General features: G+C 39.5%; 2 protein-coding genes across 5 annotated transcripts in view; one reads left to right on the forward strand and one right to left on the reverse strand.

The window, feature by feature from the left end:
- kcnip1a (Kv channel interacting protein 1 a) overlaps nt 1-15,121 on the forward strand; it is a 37,333-nt gene extending 22,212 nt beyond the window's left edge. For 3 of the 4 annotated variants that reach the window (XM_086085233.1, XM_086085232.1, XM_086085231.1), the window contains exons 2-8: nt 8,583-8,707; nt 9,617-9,686; nt 9,779-9,849; nt 9,914-10,021; nt 11,370-11,474; nt 11,642-11,704; nt 13,785-15,121. In XM_086085233.1, coding sequence (XP_085941359.1) covers nt 8,583-8,707; nt 9,617-9,686; nt 9,779-9,849; nt 9,914-10,021; nt 11,370-11,474; nt 11,642-11,704; nt 13,785-13,832 — 590 coding nt within the window. In that variant the 3' untranslated portion in view covers nt 13,833-15,121. Of the gene's footprint in view, nt 1-7,454; nt 7,686-8,582; nt 8,708-9,616; nt 9,687-9,778; nt 9,850-9,913; nt 10,022-11,369; nt 11,475-11,641; nt 11,705-13,784 lie in introns of those variants that run through there. The other variant, XM_086085230.1, reaches the window with a different exon arrangement.
- Nucleotides 15,122-16,068: 947 nt separating this feature from the next.
- tlx3a (T cell leukemia homeobox 3a) lies at nt 16,069-18,720 on the reverse strand. The gene is made up of 3 exons (XM_086085287.1): nt 18,156-18,720; nt 17,100-17,337; nt 16,069-16,252 (listed from the first exon to the last, which is right to left on the reverse strand). The coding sequence occupies exons 1-3, from the start codon at nt 18,559-18,561 to the stop codon at nt 16,069-16,071; spliced, it is 828 nt and encodes a 275-aa protein (XP_085941413.1). The 5' UTR covers nt 18,562-18,720.
- Nucleotides 18,721-19,763: the final 1,043 nt, after the last annotated feature.

Raw genomic sequence — 19,763 nt, forward strand, 5'->3', positions numbered from 1 at the left:
TTTATACATTTGTGGGTTTCCCAAACTGTTGCTACAAAGTTGGACGCGTACAAGCATATACATTTTCCAAAAGTGGAGAAAAACACATTAGTTTCCTAAATACAGACTGATTAATAGATTGATTCTGAAATGTGTTTCAATATATTTTGTCTATACACTGTAGTATCAAATATGCTTTTTGATTGTTGCAGTATTTTATTTGAACAACTGTGGTGTGGTCCTAATGGGGATAAGAGGTATAAAAATGGATGAATTGCTAAAGGTGCAAAGATAAGCTATTAACAGTGGAAGAACATTCTGGATCTGAATACATGCGTAATCACAATTATAGCTTGAAGTCGCTTAATTGACATTCATGTGTTTTGGCTTTAACAACATCGACGCCTCGCCAAAATCAGCAGGTGGTCAGTCGGCACAGCAAACTAATAGCGGTGCCTTAAACGTGTGGAAATATTTGGCTAAAATTGAGACCAGTAATCGCTTGGAAAATGTGCAAGTCTATTCTCAAATATAAGCAAAGTGCAAGTGCTATGGACGCCTATTTAAAATGACATCCGCTATTGCTAGCTGACGAACAGCCTAAGTTCTCATGTCAGCTGTCAGCAAAATTCACCAAATGCTCACATGTAACAGTAAACAATAGACAATGTGGTATCATGTCTATTCTTTATTGAACATTGTAGAATCTACTTAGACAAAAGGAACAAAGACAAGTGGCGGTTGATTAGTAACTGCTTTATTGCGTAAATGCATGAAAAAAAAAAGTCTTCCTCCTTGCAGTTTACCCCACCCTTGACTCACCCATTCAATCACAAATCACGCTCAATTGAAACAATTATTTAATTAATATTCCACCTTGACTCAACTATCATCACCTTTGTGTCAAGTCCTAGTTCTAACCCTAATCTGCACTTTGATCCAGATCCATACCAACATGTGATGTGATCTTATTGTAGCCGCATGCCCGATTGATTGAAGGGAAATCAGTGAAGTTGTTTTTGAGTTGAGCAGAGTTTATTTTGAGTAAGAAGAATTGTCCATATGGGCTGCATATTGTAACTAATAGTGTTTGGGGTTGTTGTGAATTATTTTAGCTCAGTTTGGAATAAAATAATCATACCTAAAATAAATCAATGTTTCAACATCAGCCCCATTCGGAACACTTGCCAAAGGGCACCTTCACAACGGTTGTGCAAATTCCCCGTGTAAACACTAATGTTTATCCAGAGATGCCTTCAAGCGCAATTGAAAACCATTTCAAAAATTTTTTTAAGATAGGGGGTCACATTGCTTCCTTTGCGGCCGCACATTGACAATATGCTAATATGTCAGGAACTGCCAAAGTGTGTGACTTTTGAATTGATCACACTTTATATAACTTGTTTATTGATTTACATTCTCTTTTCTTCTGTCTGTAAATTTATATTTGATAAAACTGTGCTATTTTCTCAATCTGAAAGAATAACAAAACATTTTTTGGGGGAAGTGACAAATGGAAAAGGCATTTAAATACAGCAGTATTTGTAATTGCTAGCACGATTGTTTCTGGCTCCGTGTAATACGGTTTTCTGGTTTGTGTGTCTGCGGTGGTGCGTGCTGTCTGGAGATAACTTGTTATCCGGTTTTACAACAAACAGAACACAGCTGTAATATTGTGAGATTAGATTCCTCCATGATGGATCCTCTGCTAGAGGATCATTGTGCTCTGAACTATGTGTCATCATCCTCTTTGTGACTTGTTGTTCCTGCTTGTCTGACAAACCAATTTTCTTCTACCTGCTTCTTGTCTGAGCAGCCTTGCGACACTTCACGTCTCCTTGGTAATCCCCCCCACACTTTTGTCATGTTTCTCCCTGCAGCGGTGCTCCTCTTCCTTTCTTCACACCTTTATTTTATTTCCTCCACGACCTTTCAACTCGCTGCACTGACTTCTACACTTCCACTTAGCCTCCATTTTTCCCACAACCGTTTCCTCTCCTTTCCACCGTGTTTCCTTTTTATATGACAACTCCACAGCCGTCTTCGCATTCATACCTTTCTATCGACTCCTCATATTAGGCCTCCATTCTTTCTCTCATTCGCTCCCTTTCTTCATCACCCACGCGCTTCCATTAGCTGCTCTGAGTGCTTATTAAGCCATCACGTCATTGCCCTCCCCTTGGTATCCAGCCTTTGTGTTATGGATGTAAAAATGCATTCATACATGCCCTTATTACTAGAGGGAGTTGCTATGAGGTTACACACATGGTCCCAGGTGGCCCCTCGAGTTTACATTGAATTGATTGATGGATGGATGGATAGATGTTCCAGCTTTATAAATTGAAGCTTGTTTTTTTTTACAGCTTAGTCCACATGTATAAACCCCAAAACAAACACATTGGAGTCATTAGTCTTGTAACTTGAGGTAACTTTTTGTTTATCTCTGCCACACAGTAAATTCTGTAGAGTAAATTTCACTCTATTGAAAGTGTGACCAAATAGACTTCGTTTTAGAGTAGGCTAATATTTACACTTGGAAGAGAGTAACATAAATAATTGAAGGGAAAAAAAGGCACTCAAGGGTTGAGGGAATGAATGCACAACCTTCAGCTTGGGAGACACTACCACCTGAGCTATGCCCCCTCCTACTGTCTCCAAGAGACCAAAAACATCGCCATTGGCGTCGGAGTTACGAAGATTACAGCTGACATAAGCAATATACTAAACACACAGCAGGAGCTGCGTGCCACAGGGAGTAGATCAGCTGTCTCCCAAACAGAAGGTTGTGAGTTCGTTCCTCAACCTTGTATTTATTTTACTCTCTTTCAAGCGTAAACATTACTCTAAAACTGAAGTCTATTTGGTCCCACTCGAAATAGAGTCAAATTTGCTCTACAGAATTTACGGTACAGAATTTCTGACCTTCACCAGAGCCATAAAGGGGAGCTTCCCCTGTCATTCGCCTCGGGAATTAGAAGTTCATCCTCCAACTGTCATTTTATTTTTGAACAGTCAAGGTCAACAGTCCACAGGTGTTGTACACAGCCTGAGGTAAGCTGGGCGTCCCCTTCCTGTGTATTACCCGGTGGTTTGCCAAATCCATTTTGGAAGCAGTCTTGAAAATCTTCCGTCCTACGGTGTTGGTTTAACAATTACCACAGCAAAATCAGCATTGTTAATTCAACACCTACAAAATTGAATTTAACACCTCAAATGTGTCTATATTGGTCCACATTGAATGTAGTAATAACACTTTTCTTTCTTTCTTTCTTTCTTTCTTTCTATAAAATGTATTTATTTACACTGAGATGGAGTTAAAACAACTCTGATGGTAGTTTAATTTAACACGAGTCGACACTGGAGACTTGACTTGGATGAATGAACATAATGCAGGTTTCGTCATCAGATCTGAAAGTTAACAAGTATGTCCAGTGTACAGGCTTTAGCTCAGCAGGAATGGAATAATTCACCTCTGAATGTCTTAACCCCCTCCCCTGAAGTGTACTGTCAAACTATACATTAAACAAAGAGAATTATAGGAAAGTACCTTAAGGCTAACAAGAAATGCAAAATACCATAGACAGGCTAACAAATAACATCAATGGAATGGTGTTCTAACTCCAAGTGTGATCGATAGATAGATAGATAAAAAGAGCTAATATTACTGCATCTTAAAATCATTAGTGAAACTCTTCTTCGTGTGTCTGTATGGCTGAATAACACTGCCCCCTGGTGTCCAAGACATGCACACAGGAAAGAGCACAATACAGGCCGGAAAAGAATTTCAAGGGATTGCATTTAAATTCATTTCAACAGGGAAATATAATTTGAGATGTGAATGTTTTTGAGTTACGAACGTGGTCACCGAATAAAAGAAACTCGTAAGTCAGAGTGCCGGTGAAGTTTGAGGGGGGAAATTGCAGTGGGTACTGGCACAACAATGTAATGAATGCACGTTATGACAGCCCTGCAAATCCTTTGTGGGGATTAAAATACGATTAGAAACAGCTCTCAGTGTGATGCGGGGCAGTTCTACGGCATCCAGCAGTTTTGATGACATCACTGCATGCACTCTTTTCGGCTTTCTCTGCTGCTGGGGAGGTTTGCCTTCCTGTATACTCATTATTTCTGCACCTTATTTTGTATAATTGTGCCCACCGTGTCCTGCTATTGTACAGTATAGTGTACCAGGCATTGAATGTGAAAATTAGGTGTCACTGGGGAATCAGTGCTAATTATCTGCTTGAAGGCATTATACAGTCGCTATCTATTAACACTGTTTTAAAGTGTTTTTCAGCATATGCCATTTGAGTTACAAGGACATATTGCAATGATAATCAAGTCATGATGTACTATACATTCTCTCTAGACCTGAAAGTACAGATGATTTCATCCACATGGCTGTTTTATTTGATGTTTTTATGACCCTTGAAATTGTGTACTTGGTCACCTTTGAGGATGAGCGACCACAATCGAGTGGCGGTTTTTCCTACGCAATATATTTGAATGGCTGGTGGTCAAATAGCCTCCCGCAACAGTGGAACTGTAAACATCCAAACTGTGGATGAGATCCTAAAATCACGTTGTAAAACGTTATTGCGTTTGCAGCTTTTACATTCTGTAATTAGGGCCGTGGCCGCTGAAGTCTATTTTTAAGATACGGTACTTTCTTGGACAGCGACCTCCAGCATTACAAGTGAGAGCAAACCTTCTCCATCCCTGCTCGTGCAGCAGATTACACTAATTCCCTTCATGCAAATGCCATAAGAAGTAAGGGGGCAGTAAGGGAAGAACATGGTGGAGATAGTTTTGGAGGTAAAATGAAAATAAGGAAAAAAATGCTCAACCTTTTTTTCCCCCCATTTTCAAGCAGCCAACCTCCCACAATCCTTTTTTGTTTTTTTTTGTTTTACCAGTCCAGGGTGTACCCCGCCTCACACCCAAAGTCAGATGTACTCCAGTTTCCCTTGACCTTGATGATGACAAGCGGTATGGAAAATGTTCAGAATCTTTTCAAAGTTGTGTTTACCTCCTTTGGTGTGTCTTCCGGCTGTGCAGGGGAAGTGACAGGCGGTCTTTTCTCTGCTGACGTTCAAGTCGCCGCTTTAATCCCTCCAACGGGTGCCAAATGAAATGAATTCAGAATTTCAGTCACAGTGTAAACTCAGCATCCTATATTGTCTTTTGCAGCAAATGGAAGAGCAGCTTTAGTTTGGCTCCGAGTCCTTTCTGGAGGTTGGATCTCGAAAGACAGGAAAGAGGCCTGTGCAAGATGTTTGCTTTCATGTCTCTGATGACAAGATGGCGCAGTAGCAAAAGCTTGATCAGATTCCAAATTATTCACTATTACTAATGCTGCGTTTGCCACTCAGTATCCATGAATGAGTTAGTGATTGCACTGACACTCCTGATGTAAGCACTGCAATGATTCATCTCTTACACTGTGGAAAGAAGATAAATGGCCACTGTGTTGCTTTCCTCACATTGCATCATAGGCCATTGAATTTTAAATTGGCAGTCAAACAAAACAAGAAAGAAAGTATTGTTAACTTGGTGACATTGTAATTAATTTCTGGGGTTTTATCAATTGATATAAAACAGACTTGATGATTAATGTCTGGAAGTTTGTTTGCCGCGTCTGCATTTATCAGCCACTTTATAGATTCACCTGCACAATCCAGTGATGACATTTGCAACATATTTACAAAGAAAAGTAGGCTTATATATGATACACCAACAGTAACAGTATGATGCAAATGAAACTATATTGTTAAATTGTTGTGCCCTGCTAGCAGAATAGTTCACCTTTCCATTTCAATTCCATTTTTCCATGCAGCTCAATCCCCCAGTGTACTATACAATCTCTCAATCCATCACCTCCCTAAAAGCACATTAGCCCCCAAATTGATTCACATTGATGCATTTCTTTCCAATCCACACTGAAGCAATTCCACTGGTTTCTTAGGCTTGTGCATTAGAGGAGTCATGCCCCCCCCCCCCCCCCCCACACACACACACGCACCGTTCATGAAATCAGCAGAGAGATGCTGCACATTGGTCACAACAAGAGGCAAATGATTATTGGCGCAAACCCTGAATGCATTTAACCATCCTTATTAAAAGGTATTTATATGACTGAGCAGGGTTTGAATGCCTATCAAATTAAATTAAATGCTGCCCTTGATGCAACATTAAACTGTAGACAGTGCAGCCACAATAAATGAAGTAAAGCATCCATTGACAACAAAGGCGGAGAGCTCCTGATGCAACAGAGCCCCCTGTTGACTGTACTTGGACACTATCCACTATCAGTATTTCCCAACATTCATTGAGGAGGGGAGGGGGCGGGAGAAATAAAAATCTTGATATATACTGTACTTGAATATTCATGTGCATTAAATGGAATCTTAATTCTATCTTCTGTCATATACTGGAAGAGCATTTAATTATTCTGCACAAGATGCATTGTTTGTAGTAAATAAGAGACGATTTTTTGATCAATTTAGTTAAATTTGTTAATTTTAAGATGAACTCCTACACTAGTGATGTAGTGGTACATGCTGCTGCCTTTCATGCAGAGGCTCAGGTTCAATTACTGGCCAGTGTCCCAATACCAAAAGAACAAACCCGGACTTTAGAAAAATAACAAACTGAGAGTGAATGCTCCTTTCCTAGAAAAACGGGACATGGATACAGTCGTAAAATTGTGTTACAACCTGCAAGGACATTCTAAAAAAAACTCGCCATTGCAGAACAGAAGAAGAAAGCAGTAAGTGCAAACATTTTGTTGAAATAAGAGCTCACTTGGCCACAACATACTGCACATTTTACTCTTTGGTTGAATTTGATGTCACTGAGAAACAATGATGCTATCACAAGTAATTAAGAGGTTGAGAATACATTTTTTTTTTTTATTGTAGATTATTATGAGTCTTATTGGCTCAATATCAACAAGAAAGAAAAAAAATCCTTAAACTGTGGGAGAGTTTATGTTGCGTTGTGCCGCCCTCTTCTGGCATTTATTGGTCATAGCAGACTGCACAGTTCTCCATTGCACAATGAAGTCTACAAAGTACAGCTCAGAAGTTGCTGTCTCAGTGGGTGTGTTCTTGGTTACTGGTCACTTTGTGGTTGTTTTTCAGGGATAAATATGAGGCTTAATGGGTACAATTTATCAAGCGGTAAACTCCGTCAACACACAAATGCGCATTGCACAGACAAATCCCAGCACAGAGTGATTTTGTTATTGTTACAGTTATTCCAGCCTGGGACCTCTAGTTACAGCCCCAAAGAGTGAAGGACACCGGGACTGAAATAGAGAGGGGAGGGGGGACACGGAGTGGGACTCACCAGGATAGAACCAAGGTCGGCATATAGGAGCGGGACAAGCCCCGAGGAGTGGTGTAATGGAATGGGGCATAAAAACGGAGACGGAGGGAGCCAGGTGATCTTACCTCATGAGAGAGGAGGAGAAAATTCAACTAAGTCAGAAAGACGTTACATGTAGGGAGAAGTAGTTCTCAGGTTGGACGCGGAGAGCATTAACAGCAGATGGAGAAGACGATATAAGGACATTTTTGGGTGGAAAGACACAGACATGGAGAAAGAGGAGCAGCGTGAGAATAGTTTACAAGCCATAGCCATCATTTTGCTGTGCTGTGGGCTAGTCAAGATGTTGCACCTACTAGGAGTCATTTCTGTGGAAGGTGAGTCCACGTAGATCACTTTTAGCCTTATCAAGACGATAAAGTTGAGTAGTACTTTCTCAGTGCAGATATTCGGTTATGTCTTATTACTATGGAATATTCTGAAATTTTATTCATGTTCCCTGTTTGCTTATGTTATGTACTTTACATGTTCTCATCTCTACTGTGATACATATGGAGATCAGATTGTGTCTTGACAGGGATAATAAAGATCAGTTATCATGTGGGAGCCCCCCCCCAAAATGATACTTTTCCATTTTACATTTAAAAGATAATTTGGGTCTTTCAATGAAATGATTCAAAACTCTCAACATTGACCTTAAAGCGTTATATTTAAAAAGATCAAATCAGCATTTTGTGGGCACCCGGAAAGATAAACGTAGAAATGTAAGGGTGTTCGACAGTCTTATTAATGAACCTGCTGTACAGATGAAATTGTCTCTGGAGCGGAAAGTGCAAAATGAACTTTGTCCTCTCGTGACCCTCAAGTGAAGCAGAACAGGGAAATTCTTTAACGACTCGCCGTTGTAATCTGCTGAGCAATGTGACTCGATAGACTTCACACTGGCGAGGGAACAGTCTAAGTTGTCATTGATGGTTAGATAGATGGATATAAATCAAGCTTTAGTGCAAAGGACCACCACTGCACGCTGTGTGTGTTTTCGTCAGCCAGTGGTGGTTTGTCCTCTCTCGCCTCCCCAGCAGCGATGGGTGTAATGAGTCGTTCATAGTGGGCCAATAAGAGGAGGAGCCACTCAACTGACCTCAACCTCTGTGCACTTGCATCGCTCATGAAACAAAATGTATTTAAAATAATCACTTCGACTTGGACAGTAATTCGTAAAATGGTGAATAATGCTTGTGTTATCTGCTTCCTTTTGTTTGTGTCGTCACCAGACAAGGCTGATGACGACCTGGAGATGACCATGGTGTGCCATCGACCGGAGGGCCTCGATCAGCTCGAGGCTCAGACCAACTTCAGTAAACGAGAACTGCAAGTGCTGTACAGGGGGTTCAAGAATGTACGTTGTATCAGTCGTTTTTGGTCAATTCATTAGGTACACCGGTACTCTACTGAGATCCAGTATATGAGCTGCATTGAATATTCTGTTTTTACAAAGATTGCAGTGTGTCACAGTCCAAATGATATGGATTTTTTTAGGCCAGTGCTGATTCTAATATTTGGCAGAAGAAAATTCTCACAACGATTAATCAGATAAATATTTAAAACATATATGCATTTATGAATATAGTAGATTCTTTTTTTTAAATCCCTTTTTTAAGACCTAATATTGGTTAGGCCCTGGTTTATATATTTTGTCAATAATTGTGTCAATAACATCAGGGGCAAGATATTAGGAACATCTTTCAATATGAAACTCCAACCACAATAATAAACTTTGTAAAATCAAACCTCCCCAATCTTGCCTGATCATTTGCTCTCATTAAATTGTGAAGGTGTGCCTAATTTTGTGACCAGTGGTGACGACGTTATAAAAACATATTGCACAAGAGCTAAATCCCTCTAATAGTTAACTATTCCTCAGAAATTAAAGTTTAATCCCATCAGTTTATTAATTATATCTTTGCAGCCTGAGGCTACGATGTAGAATAAAACACACATGAGTGTGCATTTCTCTTCATGTGTAAAGCCTTGAAATCGCGTTTCTGCATAGTAATTTTATTGCATTGCATTATGCCTAATGTATTTTGATTTTATTGTCTCTTTGCAAAATGCATGTGAATTGTACTATATTGTTTCAGTAAACAATCTGATTTTAACTACATAATTAAAAAGCAGCCACAGCCTCTCGTCATTTATTTATATAAGCCAAGATTTTGGTTACCTCCCATTATTTGCCGTACTGTACTCAAGTGTATTCAGTCATGTTTTCCTAATTTGTCATATTGTTTTTGTCTTATTTTTCCAGGAGTGTCCAAGTGGGATTGTCAATGAGGAAACCTTCAAGCAAATATACTCCCAATTTTTCCCGCATGGAGGTGGATCTTTGTCGTTTGCCATCATTGTTGCTTGACCGGCATTTTTGCTTAGTGACAAGTGTGGTCTTGTATTTTTGTGCTCACTCCTGCAGATGCCAGCACCTACGCGCACTACCTGTTTAACTCCTTTGACACGGCTCAATCGGGCACCATAAAGTTTGAGGTAAACGTCAGTGCTTCTTTTGCGTGACTTTCAGCTCGTGTGTTGATTGTTTCTCCTCCATCAGGACTTTGTAACGGCTTTGTCCATCCTGCTGAGGGGCTCCATTACAGAGAAGCTCCAGTGGACGTTTAACCTCTACGACATCAACCGAGATGGATACATCAACAAAGAGGTGTGCGCTTTAAATCACAATTACACAGGATGATCACATCATCGGTAGCCGGGGGGTGTGGTGGGCATCGGGAGTTTCTGGAGAAATGTTGAGTACATTTCAGACAAAAAATAATAATACGGTTCAATTAATACCTATGGCGGGTCTCAATACTGAGCATTATTACCTATTTGAAACCCACCATTTTTATTTGGGGTGTCAAAATGAGTGCGTTAATTTTGAGTTAATTTAAAGTTCCTTTAACGCCACTCATTTTTTTTAACGCCTGATTAATGACCACCCCTTACTTAGAAAGCTTGTACTGGGGGAATTCTAGTTGCAACGCAGCAGATACGCCCACGTCAAAATTTAGCAGTGGATCTCACTCTGCTTCGTTTGTCCTTCCTTCCTTTCCTCAGTCTCTCCTTTGGTCTCTTGAGTTCTCCCTGATTTTTTGGATTTGTTGGAATTTAGATGTTTTTGGGGTTGGTGAAGAATTCTGGTTGGTGGCCCGGTGGGTGGTGTCTGGCCGGTGCTGGATTTCACTTTCCTTTGTTTTCTTTGGTCCCCTCGGGTCTCCTATCGGCGGTGTTCGGTTTAGGTGAACGGTATTGGATTTTTTCTTGTAGGTTTTTGGTGAGCTAACGAATACACACACACTCGCACACACGCACGCACGCACGCACGCACATATACACATACTCACCCACATACAAAAAGAAAAAGAAAAAAAAGAGCAATGATGATGACATTACCGAATGAACAATACTGAGCTCTTTTAGAAAAAAAAATTAATAATTTAGCAGTAATACATTTTATAATAATGCATATATTTGTGAAGACTGTGTTGTGTTTTACAATTTTAAAACTGTGCAGAATTGAGTTACTTATTATGAAAAGAAAAATGAACTGAGCTGTCATCAATGTCTTACAAATGCAATTATGCCCTCTAGTGGTAGAAAAATGACCAACACAAATCAATATCACGCTCGGATTTTACAGTCCAGTACATCTTTTTGATTTTAACTCAATTTTATGAATTATTATGAAATTACTGTATCAATGACTTACAGATGCATCCATATTTCTATTAGTTCAAAAAAAAATCCCCACTTTTGTTAACAAGAGTATGAAAACGTAGACAAAAATATTTTATTGTACATTTAGAACAGATATAAAATTTGTGATTAATCGTGAGTTGAAAATTAATTATGATTACAAAATGTAATCGCCTGACACCCCTAATTTTTATAAAGCTCTTGTAATTAAAGATTGTGAACATATCGTACATAAGCCAGCCTAAAAGTGTTCAATTGGAGTCAACCGCATTTGACGTGTTAACTGAAAAGTCTTTTTCTGTCTTTTCCAGGAGATGACAGACATCGTCAGAGCCATTTATGACATGATGGGCAAGTACACTTATCCCGCCTTGAAAACAGATGCGCACAAGCAGCACGTGGATGCATTCTTTCAGGTAACAAAAACACGTCGTTATTGTTGAGGTCTGACCTCGGCCATTTGTTTTGCATTGTCGAAGTACCTTTAGGTTACCACCATGAGTTTGCAAACTGCATTTATGCGCTTTCTTGACACACAATAGATAAGTCACCCGGCAGCCTGTGTGTGTGCTCTTCTCCGCAGAAAATGGACAAAAACAGAGACGGCGTGGTCACCATTGATGAATTCATCTATTCTTGTCAAGAGGTACTCTACATTTGATTTATTTTCTCAGCAGCCTGAGAATCCTGCTAACTTGGTTAAAGAGGGTTGTTGTTGTTGTTTGTATGCACTCAGCGCAGGTGTGAGTAATACAATCACATAGCTCAATTCCATTTGGCTGCTTTGTTGTCAGTATGTGCCTCGCTCGCTGTTACGGAGTGGGCCCTTTTGCATGTTATTAGAACACCTGTGCCATTCCTCTTATAACAATGCACATTCCGATCCTTGCCAGATATACATTCACAAGTCACAACAATGGGCACAGCTGGTATAGAAACTATTGTGAGCTAATAAGAGACATGTGCACAATATGAGCGTGGTCAGTTTTGATTGATCATGCCACATCGTGACCTTAACTCATTTGCTCCCAAGAACTTATAAATATGTTCTATTTTAAATGTTTTAAGTGTCCCAAAGACACATTTATATGTTTTTTATGTGTGTTTTTTTCAATGATAGAGCATACAAAAGGCTTTGATGCAGCTTCTCAACTGCAAAGAACGGTTAAAGAACTGGTAGTTATTACACAAACGGCGAGCAGGTGGAAGCAGAGCAAAAGAGATCAACCAGGGGCCATGTTGAAAAAAAGCTCATTACTCACATTTCTAAATAGATTTGTGAATAATGATGAAAATTAGCTATATTCTAATGCCAATTGCTGCAAAACGGAAACTGATAGAAATATACTTTTTCTTCTAATAAAAGAAGAGACTCTAATCTTTCTTTTGGTAGGTGTCCATGTTTTTATAGCAATAGAACACAATATTCTGTGAGCCTTGCAAAATCTGTCAAAATCCAGTAAAACAGCAGGTAGTGAAAGGGGTTGCTTCAGTCAAAATGGCTGGGAATGACTGAGGTAAGAAGACACATTGCGCATTTTGTTCCACAATTTAAAGCATTTCGTAGATGTCTTAACAAGACGTCTGAACCATGCATTGTTTAAAAATATGGCAAAGATTAAAAATAAAACAAGAAAACAACAACAAAACACAGTACATTTTAAACACCATTGTTCTTGTCTTGCTAAAATCAGCCCAATCTCAATTGGGCTAACTTAATACTTTTAGATTCCAGCACAATCAAAACACACCAAACTCCTCAAGGCTCTGTTCTTAGGTGGATGACACCCAGCTCTACATCTCCTCCTTGAAAACATCAAAAACTTCACTCTTAACTTTCTCAATTTTAAAGCAATAAAACTTACCAGAGGAATAAAACACTTTTTTTTGTTTAAAAAATCGAACAGTACATTGTTTACATTCCATTGCCAACGCAATTGTCTCTCCATCTCCTCAGTTTATATGACTAGTTGATCATTTGGAGCACATAGTACTAATATTTACAAAATATCAAATTCCTCAGTCCAAACCTCAAACCCAACAGCAGCACCATCATCGACACCCAGGTCAGACCCCATCTGGATTATTGGAACACTCCTTGCTGGTCTACCACGCATATTGTTGCATAAATGTCAACTGTCTTCGAATGTGCCTGCCGGAATCATTACTTGAACTCTCTCGATCAGAAATATCAACGCCTGCACTGGCTATCGGTCAAACAGACAACCACTTTATAATATTGATTCGCTCCACAATGTTAAATCACATCGAAAAACTCTTCTTTCTTTTTTTCGATCTACACACTCCATCTGACATTGACAGATTTGATTAGGTTGTTTTTTTTGGGCCAATTTATTCATGTGTAAGGGTACGGCAACTAAATGAGAAGATGACTGATTTGTTATTTAAGAAGCAATTTTGTTTAAGAGCCATTATTGCTAAGTTCTTGTATGCATCACATTTTACACTGTGCAGGGGTACCTAATGAAGTGTCTTCCAAAAATGTTGTCATGCCATGTGGCAATGTATCCAATTCTGCCCAGCTATTATGATAGTTTCTAACTATAAATGTTGCCAGATTTTCTACTACCATTTCCAGTACATCTCTGCAAAGAAAGATTGTAGCTTGTTTTAATTGCGTTTTGCACACTGCCCCCTAGTGGTCATCCTAAAATGACTTGCCAGATGAACTATTCTTATCCCTTCTATGCTCTTCCCTTTCACAGGATGAAAACATCATGAGGTCTCTTCAACTCTTTGAAAATGTCATCTAGAGATAAAGTGGAAGAAGACCATGGTCTAATGGAGTGAACCGCATAGTTAAAAATAAAATAAAAAATAAAATAAAAGAGTGATTTGCCACTGTCACTGAAATATACTGTGTTTTACTGAAACACCAACTGGAAAAAGTCCTGCAGACTTTGGCCTGCTTTGTTTGTGTCCGTCACATTGTTAAGTGTAAATACTCATGCTTCTCACTTTTGGTTGAGAACACAAGTGGACCCTCATTAAGCAGGACCCAAGTAGCTGATAATAACTGTGCTCTTTGTGAATCTCTGTCAGTCCAAAAAAAAGGAGCAATATTTTAATGCATGCAGGGAAGATAATCTATTTAAGAGGGCAGTCATACCCTGAGGGGTCACAGTTCACCCCATTTTTCGAGACAGCATCTTGTGACCAAGTGTGTTCCCACTGGTGTCCGTTACAGTCTCAATGTTGTAACAATATTGAAGTCAATGTTCTATTTGTAGGGGAACATTGCTGCTTATCTGTGTCTTTTTGTCTCATTCAGCTTAGTCGGAATTGTAATACTTGCATTTACGCTTTGGCCTGTTATAGCGAGAGGACATTAACTTTGGGGGTTTAACTGACACACAGTCAGAGAATGACTCTGGAAAAATGCACGTGTGTCCTAATGTGATTTTTTTTTTTTTGCCTGAAAAATAAAACATTTGTGGGAGCATGTATTTTCACGTTATGTGCAGCTAAGCGGATATGGAGGAATCTTCAATTGCAATTTCCAACATTGTTGACCAAAACTTTCACTGTGAGGGTACGGCAACTAAATGAGAAGATGACTGATTTGTTATTTAAGAAGCAATTTTGTTTAAGAGCCATTGTTTCGAGGGATAGATTTAACCTGTGCTCTCTGCGGGGCTACACGTGTATTCTCAGTTGGATTTAATAGGAAATCATACAAAAGTTTAGAACTGGACTTTTCCAGCAACAACACAATATTTCAGCACAATGCTATACTTTATACATAATGTGGAAGAGGGCTTGTTATTTTTATATCATTTTTGCCATAATAAAAACTATGCTTTAAGCACCCAGCCCACCACCCCAAATGACTTTGTTTTCTACTTCACTGCACCACTTTTCATACAAATCCTATTAAATTCTCATGAGAACAGGCTCCAGTGAGGCAGCTCATACACACATGTGGACAGGAGTACAGACTGACGGACAACATAAAAAAATGGTCAAAATGAACTTGTGTGCATTGAATTGTTGTAAAAAAATGAATATATTTATCAATAAACTTTTTAAGAAACAATTGCAACATCACTGGTTGTCTTGTTTGTGTCCTAAAACCCAATGATGCGTAAAACCCGGAAGAAGATGGTCACAAAAACATTTGCATTTATAGTTATATCCACACAATTAAAGTACAAAAAAAGAACACTGTACATCCTTTTATGGCCCACAAACAAAACATATTAACGTCCTTATGAGGACAAATAAACACTGAACATGCATCACCTTTATTACCCAACATACAGCTTCTTCTTGGCTCAATTTCTTTAATTGTATTTATTGTGTAACATTATGGGTGCACTGAATGCCATATATACAAGTGATTGTGTCAGTGCACTGTAAATAAATGGGATAAATCCTTATATAAATTTGCTCTAGTGAGGCTTTAAGTGCCGTATAATTAAAAACATTTATGTGAATTATATTTTTGTTTGGTTTAGCAGCCCCCACTCAATTTTAGTGCACGTGCTGTTAACCTTTTTTTTTGTTTGTTAATATATATAATTTAGCCAATTGGCTCATTTATCCTTTAAATTTATGAGAGTTAAAGAGATATACCTCACTTTACACATAGGCCTATTCTGTTGGCTGGTTCCTTAATTTCCCTATAAACAGGATATATAGGCTACAAGCAGATTGGAAGACAATGACTATATGTGAAAGACTTTTTGAATTGTTTTGTCCCTTTCGGTTATTTTTTATTTTTTGAGGGATATGAAAAAGTGTCAGAGGTGAAAAATTAAGTCCCATTTGCTTCGTGATTGACCCCCCCAAAAAATGTGCAAGGTCCAATTTCACCGCTCAAATCACCCTCTCACCACTTTGTCTTGCAATTTCCCATTCATCAAAGTTCACTCGCAGTTTTACTGTCCTCGCATGCCCCCCCCCCCTCCACCCCCAAAATGGGGGATATCGTCATCCTATTGGGAGTAACAGATGACGCCCATCGATTTGTCGCCCGGTGTCACGTCTCTATTCCCTGTCCTCAGCCCAGGGCTGCAGGTTCTGCAAGGCGTAGAGGGAGGAGTTGTGCGCACACAGCGGATCGGACACGGCGGATTCGCCCAGGGACTTGTGCAGGGCGGACTGCTGCAGCTGCAGGATCAGCCGATTGGCCTGCTGGCGCTCCGCCTCCCGCTCCTCTGCCGTCTGCCTCCTGACGCGAGCGCAAATCAAATATTAATAAGTGCGATCATAATGACTGAGGGGGGTGAAAAAGTTTCACAACATTTAAAAGACAACGAGATAAATTAGTGTGAGTGTTTAGAGTACTATTACAGGTTTAAATATTATCTATCTATCTATCTATCTATCTATCTATCTATCTATCTATCTATCTATCTATCTATCTATCTATCTATCTATCTATCTATCTATCTATCTATCTATCTATCTATCTATCTATCTATCTATCTATCTATCTATCTATCTATCTATATATTTGATGCAAACTTTTAAACATAAACTGCAGCTTTTGGCCTGCACATCAAATTATATGTTCAAATCAATTACGTCACGTTATTGTTGTATGTTATTGTTAAATAAATAAATACTTAACTAAATAAATAAATGCATAGGCTCAGTCATATTTACATATGTCATTCAATATGTAATGACATTTTTTTCTTTCACTTGAAGCACATTTAAGAGCTATACGTCAGGTTCTATTTCGTCCCAACTGTCGATTAATGCATGAGAAATTAGCAGTATAAAAAAAAAGTAGGCTGTATTTTTTTCTGTTTATATATATATATAAATTTGCTGTATAACGTTTACGAGAAATGTTTTGTTAGTTTAGAGACTTTGTCTTTGTTGTCTTTTTTTTTTTTTTTTTTTTTAAACAGATTTGAGTTTAATATAAAGTATACAAACTGCAGCTTTTTGTTCTTGTCAAGAGGTCAACAAACCCGGAAATTGGTCAGTGGTGATTGCACATGACCATTAGTTTTTTATATAAGCTGCGGCTTTAAAGAAAGAAAGAAAGAAAAAAGTTATCAACACACCTCCACTTGGTTCTGCGGTTTTGGAACCAGGTTTTGACCTGGGCGTCGGTCATTTTGAGGCTTTTGGCCAGGGCTGCCCTCTCGGCGCTGGCCAGGTACTTCTGTCGGTGGAAACGTTTCTCTAACTCGCAGATTTGCACTCTTGAAAAGGACGTGCGGGGCTTTTTCCTTTTGGGGGGCGTCCGGTTCTGGTACGGGTGGCCTATCCTCCGTGTCACCGAGAATGGAACCAGAGCCGCTGAATGAGTACAGAAAGTCACGGTGAGTATGTAGCACCCACAATTTAGCATATACAATACAATTTATGTCCTAACGTCATGTTACCTACACGTTACCACTCACTAAACAACTACCGAACTACCCTTTTTTTTTTTTAAATTGTCTTTCTAAAATTGCTTTATACATTTCCCATGGCCCTCTTTCTTAAAGGCCTATAATTTTTTTCTTTCTCTTTCTCTCTCTCTCGTTTTTAAAGGAAATTAGCAAACAATGTAATTGTTCTGTACACTATTCACATGGCAACCATATTGAATCTTGATTATTGCATCTTGATATTGTGTTTGAATTTATTGTTCCTGCACAAAAATAACATTCCCAAATTAGGGATTTAATGCATGCCCACACATTTTTTTAAACACATGAAATAATGTGTTCATTTATTTATTTGTTTCATAAAAAAAAGTATCTCTGGTGCATGTCTGAGTATCTAATTTTGATTTCCATATATGAAAAATAAATCATTTCCAATGCACAAGTGCCGATTTAAAGCGTATTAAATGTGCAACTCTTATTAAGAAATTATAGTTAAAGCGTAGTTGTTGTTGTTTTTTCGTTTTTTTTTACATGTATAGACCTGGATGAGTCACGTTTGATCCTTTTAATAAAAAATATTTTAAAAAATCTTTTAATTGGAGAAGGCCCTCATTTATGATGCGTGTGTTATTAATCCAGCAAACATCAGAAAATATGCTATAAATAAATATACGAAGAAATGTGTAGCCTATAATAATTGTATGCACATATTACGTGTAGCTGCAAGTGTAAGCAATGGCCTACCGGATATTCTTTCTTTAGCGAACCGGTTCCCTATCCAGGGGAAACACAGCCCTCCAAAGCCGGGCACGGCGCTCTGAACCGGGGCTGGCGGTCCCGGCGCCGCCACCGGTCTGTGGGCCGGCACTCGAATCACTCCTCGGCTTCCCGCACTCCTGCTTTCCCCGTACGAGCCCGACGCCTCCATCAGAGGCATGACGCCGGACAGGGAGATGGACAGAGCCGTGTAGGAAGGCGCGCTGCTCCCGGTCGGGCTGGCTAAGGTGTAGTAACCGTCCCCGCCGCTCACATCGCGATGTCTTCCGGGCCCGTTGTCAGACTCCGTACCGGCTCCCAGGATCTGATCGATGCCGAAGCTGATGGGCTCGTGCTGGGTCGCTTTAGGAGGAGGGCTCGGTGCTGGGTCCATGTCGGCGGTTCGTGTTACAAGTGGATTTTTTCTCTCTCCCCTGGAGGACTTACAACTGGGTCAAACTGGTGCTAAAGTGGGAGAAGTCTCCATGTCTGTCCGGCGCATCCGAGCGTCTTGGGTTAAACAGGCCTGTTTGGAGCGACCGAGCCGTCTTGTGGTGGCGTTTGTTAAACTTTGATGGGCGTTTGTGGTGCTCCATCCTCCTCATCCTCCTCCCCCAAAACGCTGCGTCTTGCAGCTCCATCCTCCTCCTCCTCTCCTCTTCCTCACCTTTCATTGGCTGGCAGCGGGATGACTGATTGAATGTTAATGTGGCTAGGACGTCAATTTAGCACGATGAGCGAAATATATCCCAACCGCCATTCAAGCAAATGTAAGCAAAGTCTAGTGTGTCTAAAGTCAATTTTAGGTATCCTGATCAGTGGAAGCAGCAACTTGCAGTTATTATGATTATGTAAAAAAGTGCATTTAATGGCGTACAGTCTTTTTTATTTTTTATTTAAAGTAACTTGTTTGATTGTAAGAATTTCGATGCGAATGATAAAAATAATATAACATGCAGATATTTAATAATTGTCATTGTCATTTCAAGTTATCCAAAACAAAGTGTTGAAAATGCTGCCTTCGAAATTATGCAAAACAACAGATAAGCTTTGTAGCCTATATACATCTTTTTCCAGTGTCAGTAAAAACTGGACATATTTGTAGTTGTTTTATTACATTGCATTTTCCTGCAGTGCAGCATTTTCCTTGCGCAAATTAATAATAATTAAAAAAATCTTATAGTGACAAAAGTTAATTTTAGTTAACGTCAATGACGCAATTGTCATTATAGAATATGTTAATGACTTGATATGTGGTTGATTGTGCCCAGAATCCGTTGAAAGGCATTCATTTAAAAAGCAAGCTCTCGCCAGCATGCCCATTGAGTTTGGCAGAGCGTTCGTTATATGCTTGCCTCGTGCCACATTCAATGAGCTGACTAGGCACGGCCATGGGCTACTTCAGATAAAGTGCTGGCGCGCCTCTGGAAGCTGCTTGAGCCCTCACATCCAATGGAACATGCGCCCAAATTGGCCCAATAATCACATTTTCACCAACTTGTCTCCAGGACAGACTAATGCGCTCGCCCCTCGGCTGCGGCAGGGGCCTTTTTAAGAGATCGCATTACTTCACTCTAACAAAGCACAAGGTTCAAT

Source organism: Leptonotus elevatus, chromosome 9 (assembly GCF_054856555.1).
Source record: "Leptonotus elevatus isolate MCC_2025b chromosome 9, RoL_Lele_1.0, whole genome shotgun sequence".
In the NCBI taxonomy this organism is placed as follows: Eukaryota; Metazoa; Chordata; class Actinopteri; order Syngnathiformes; family Syngnathidae; genus Leptonotus; species Leptonotus elevatus.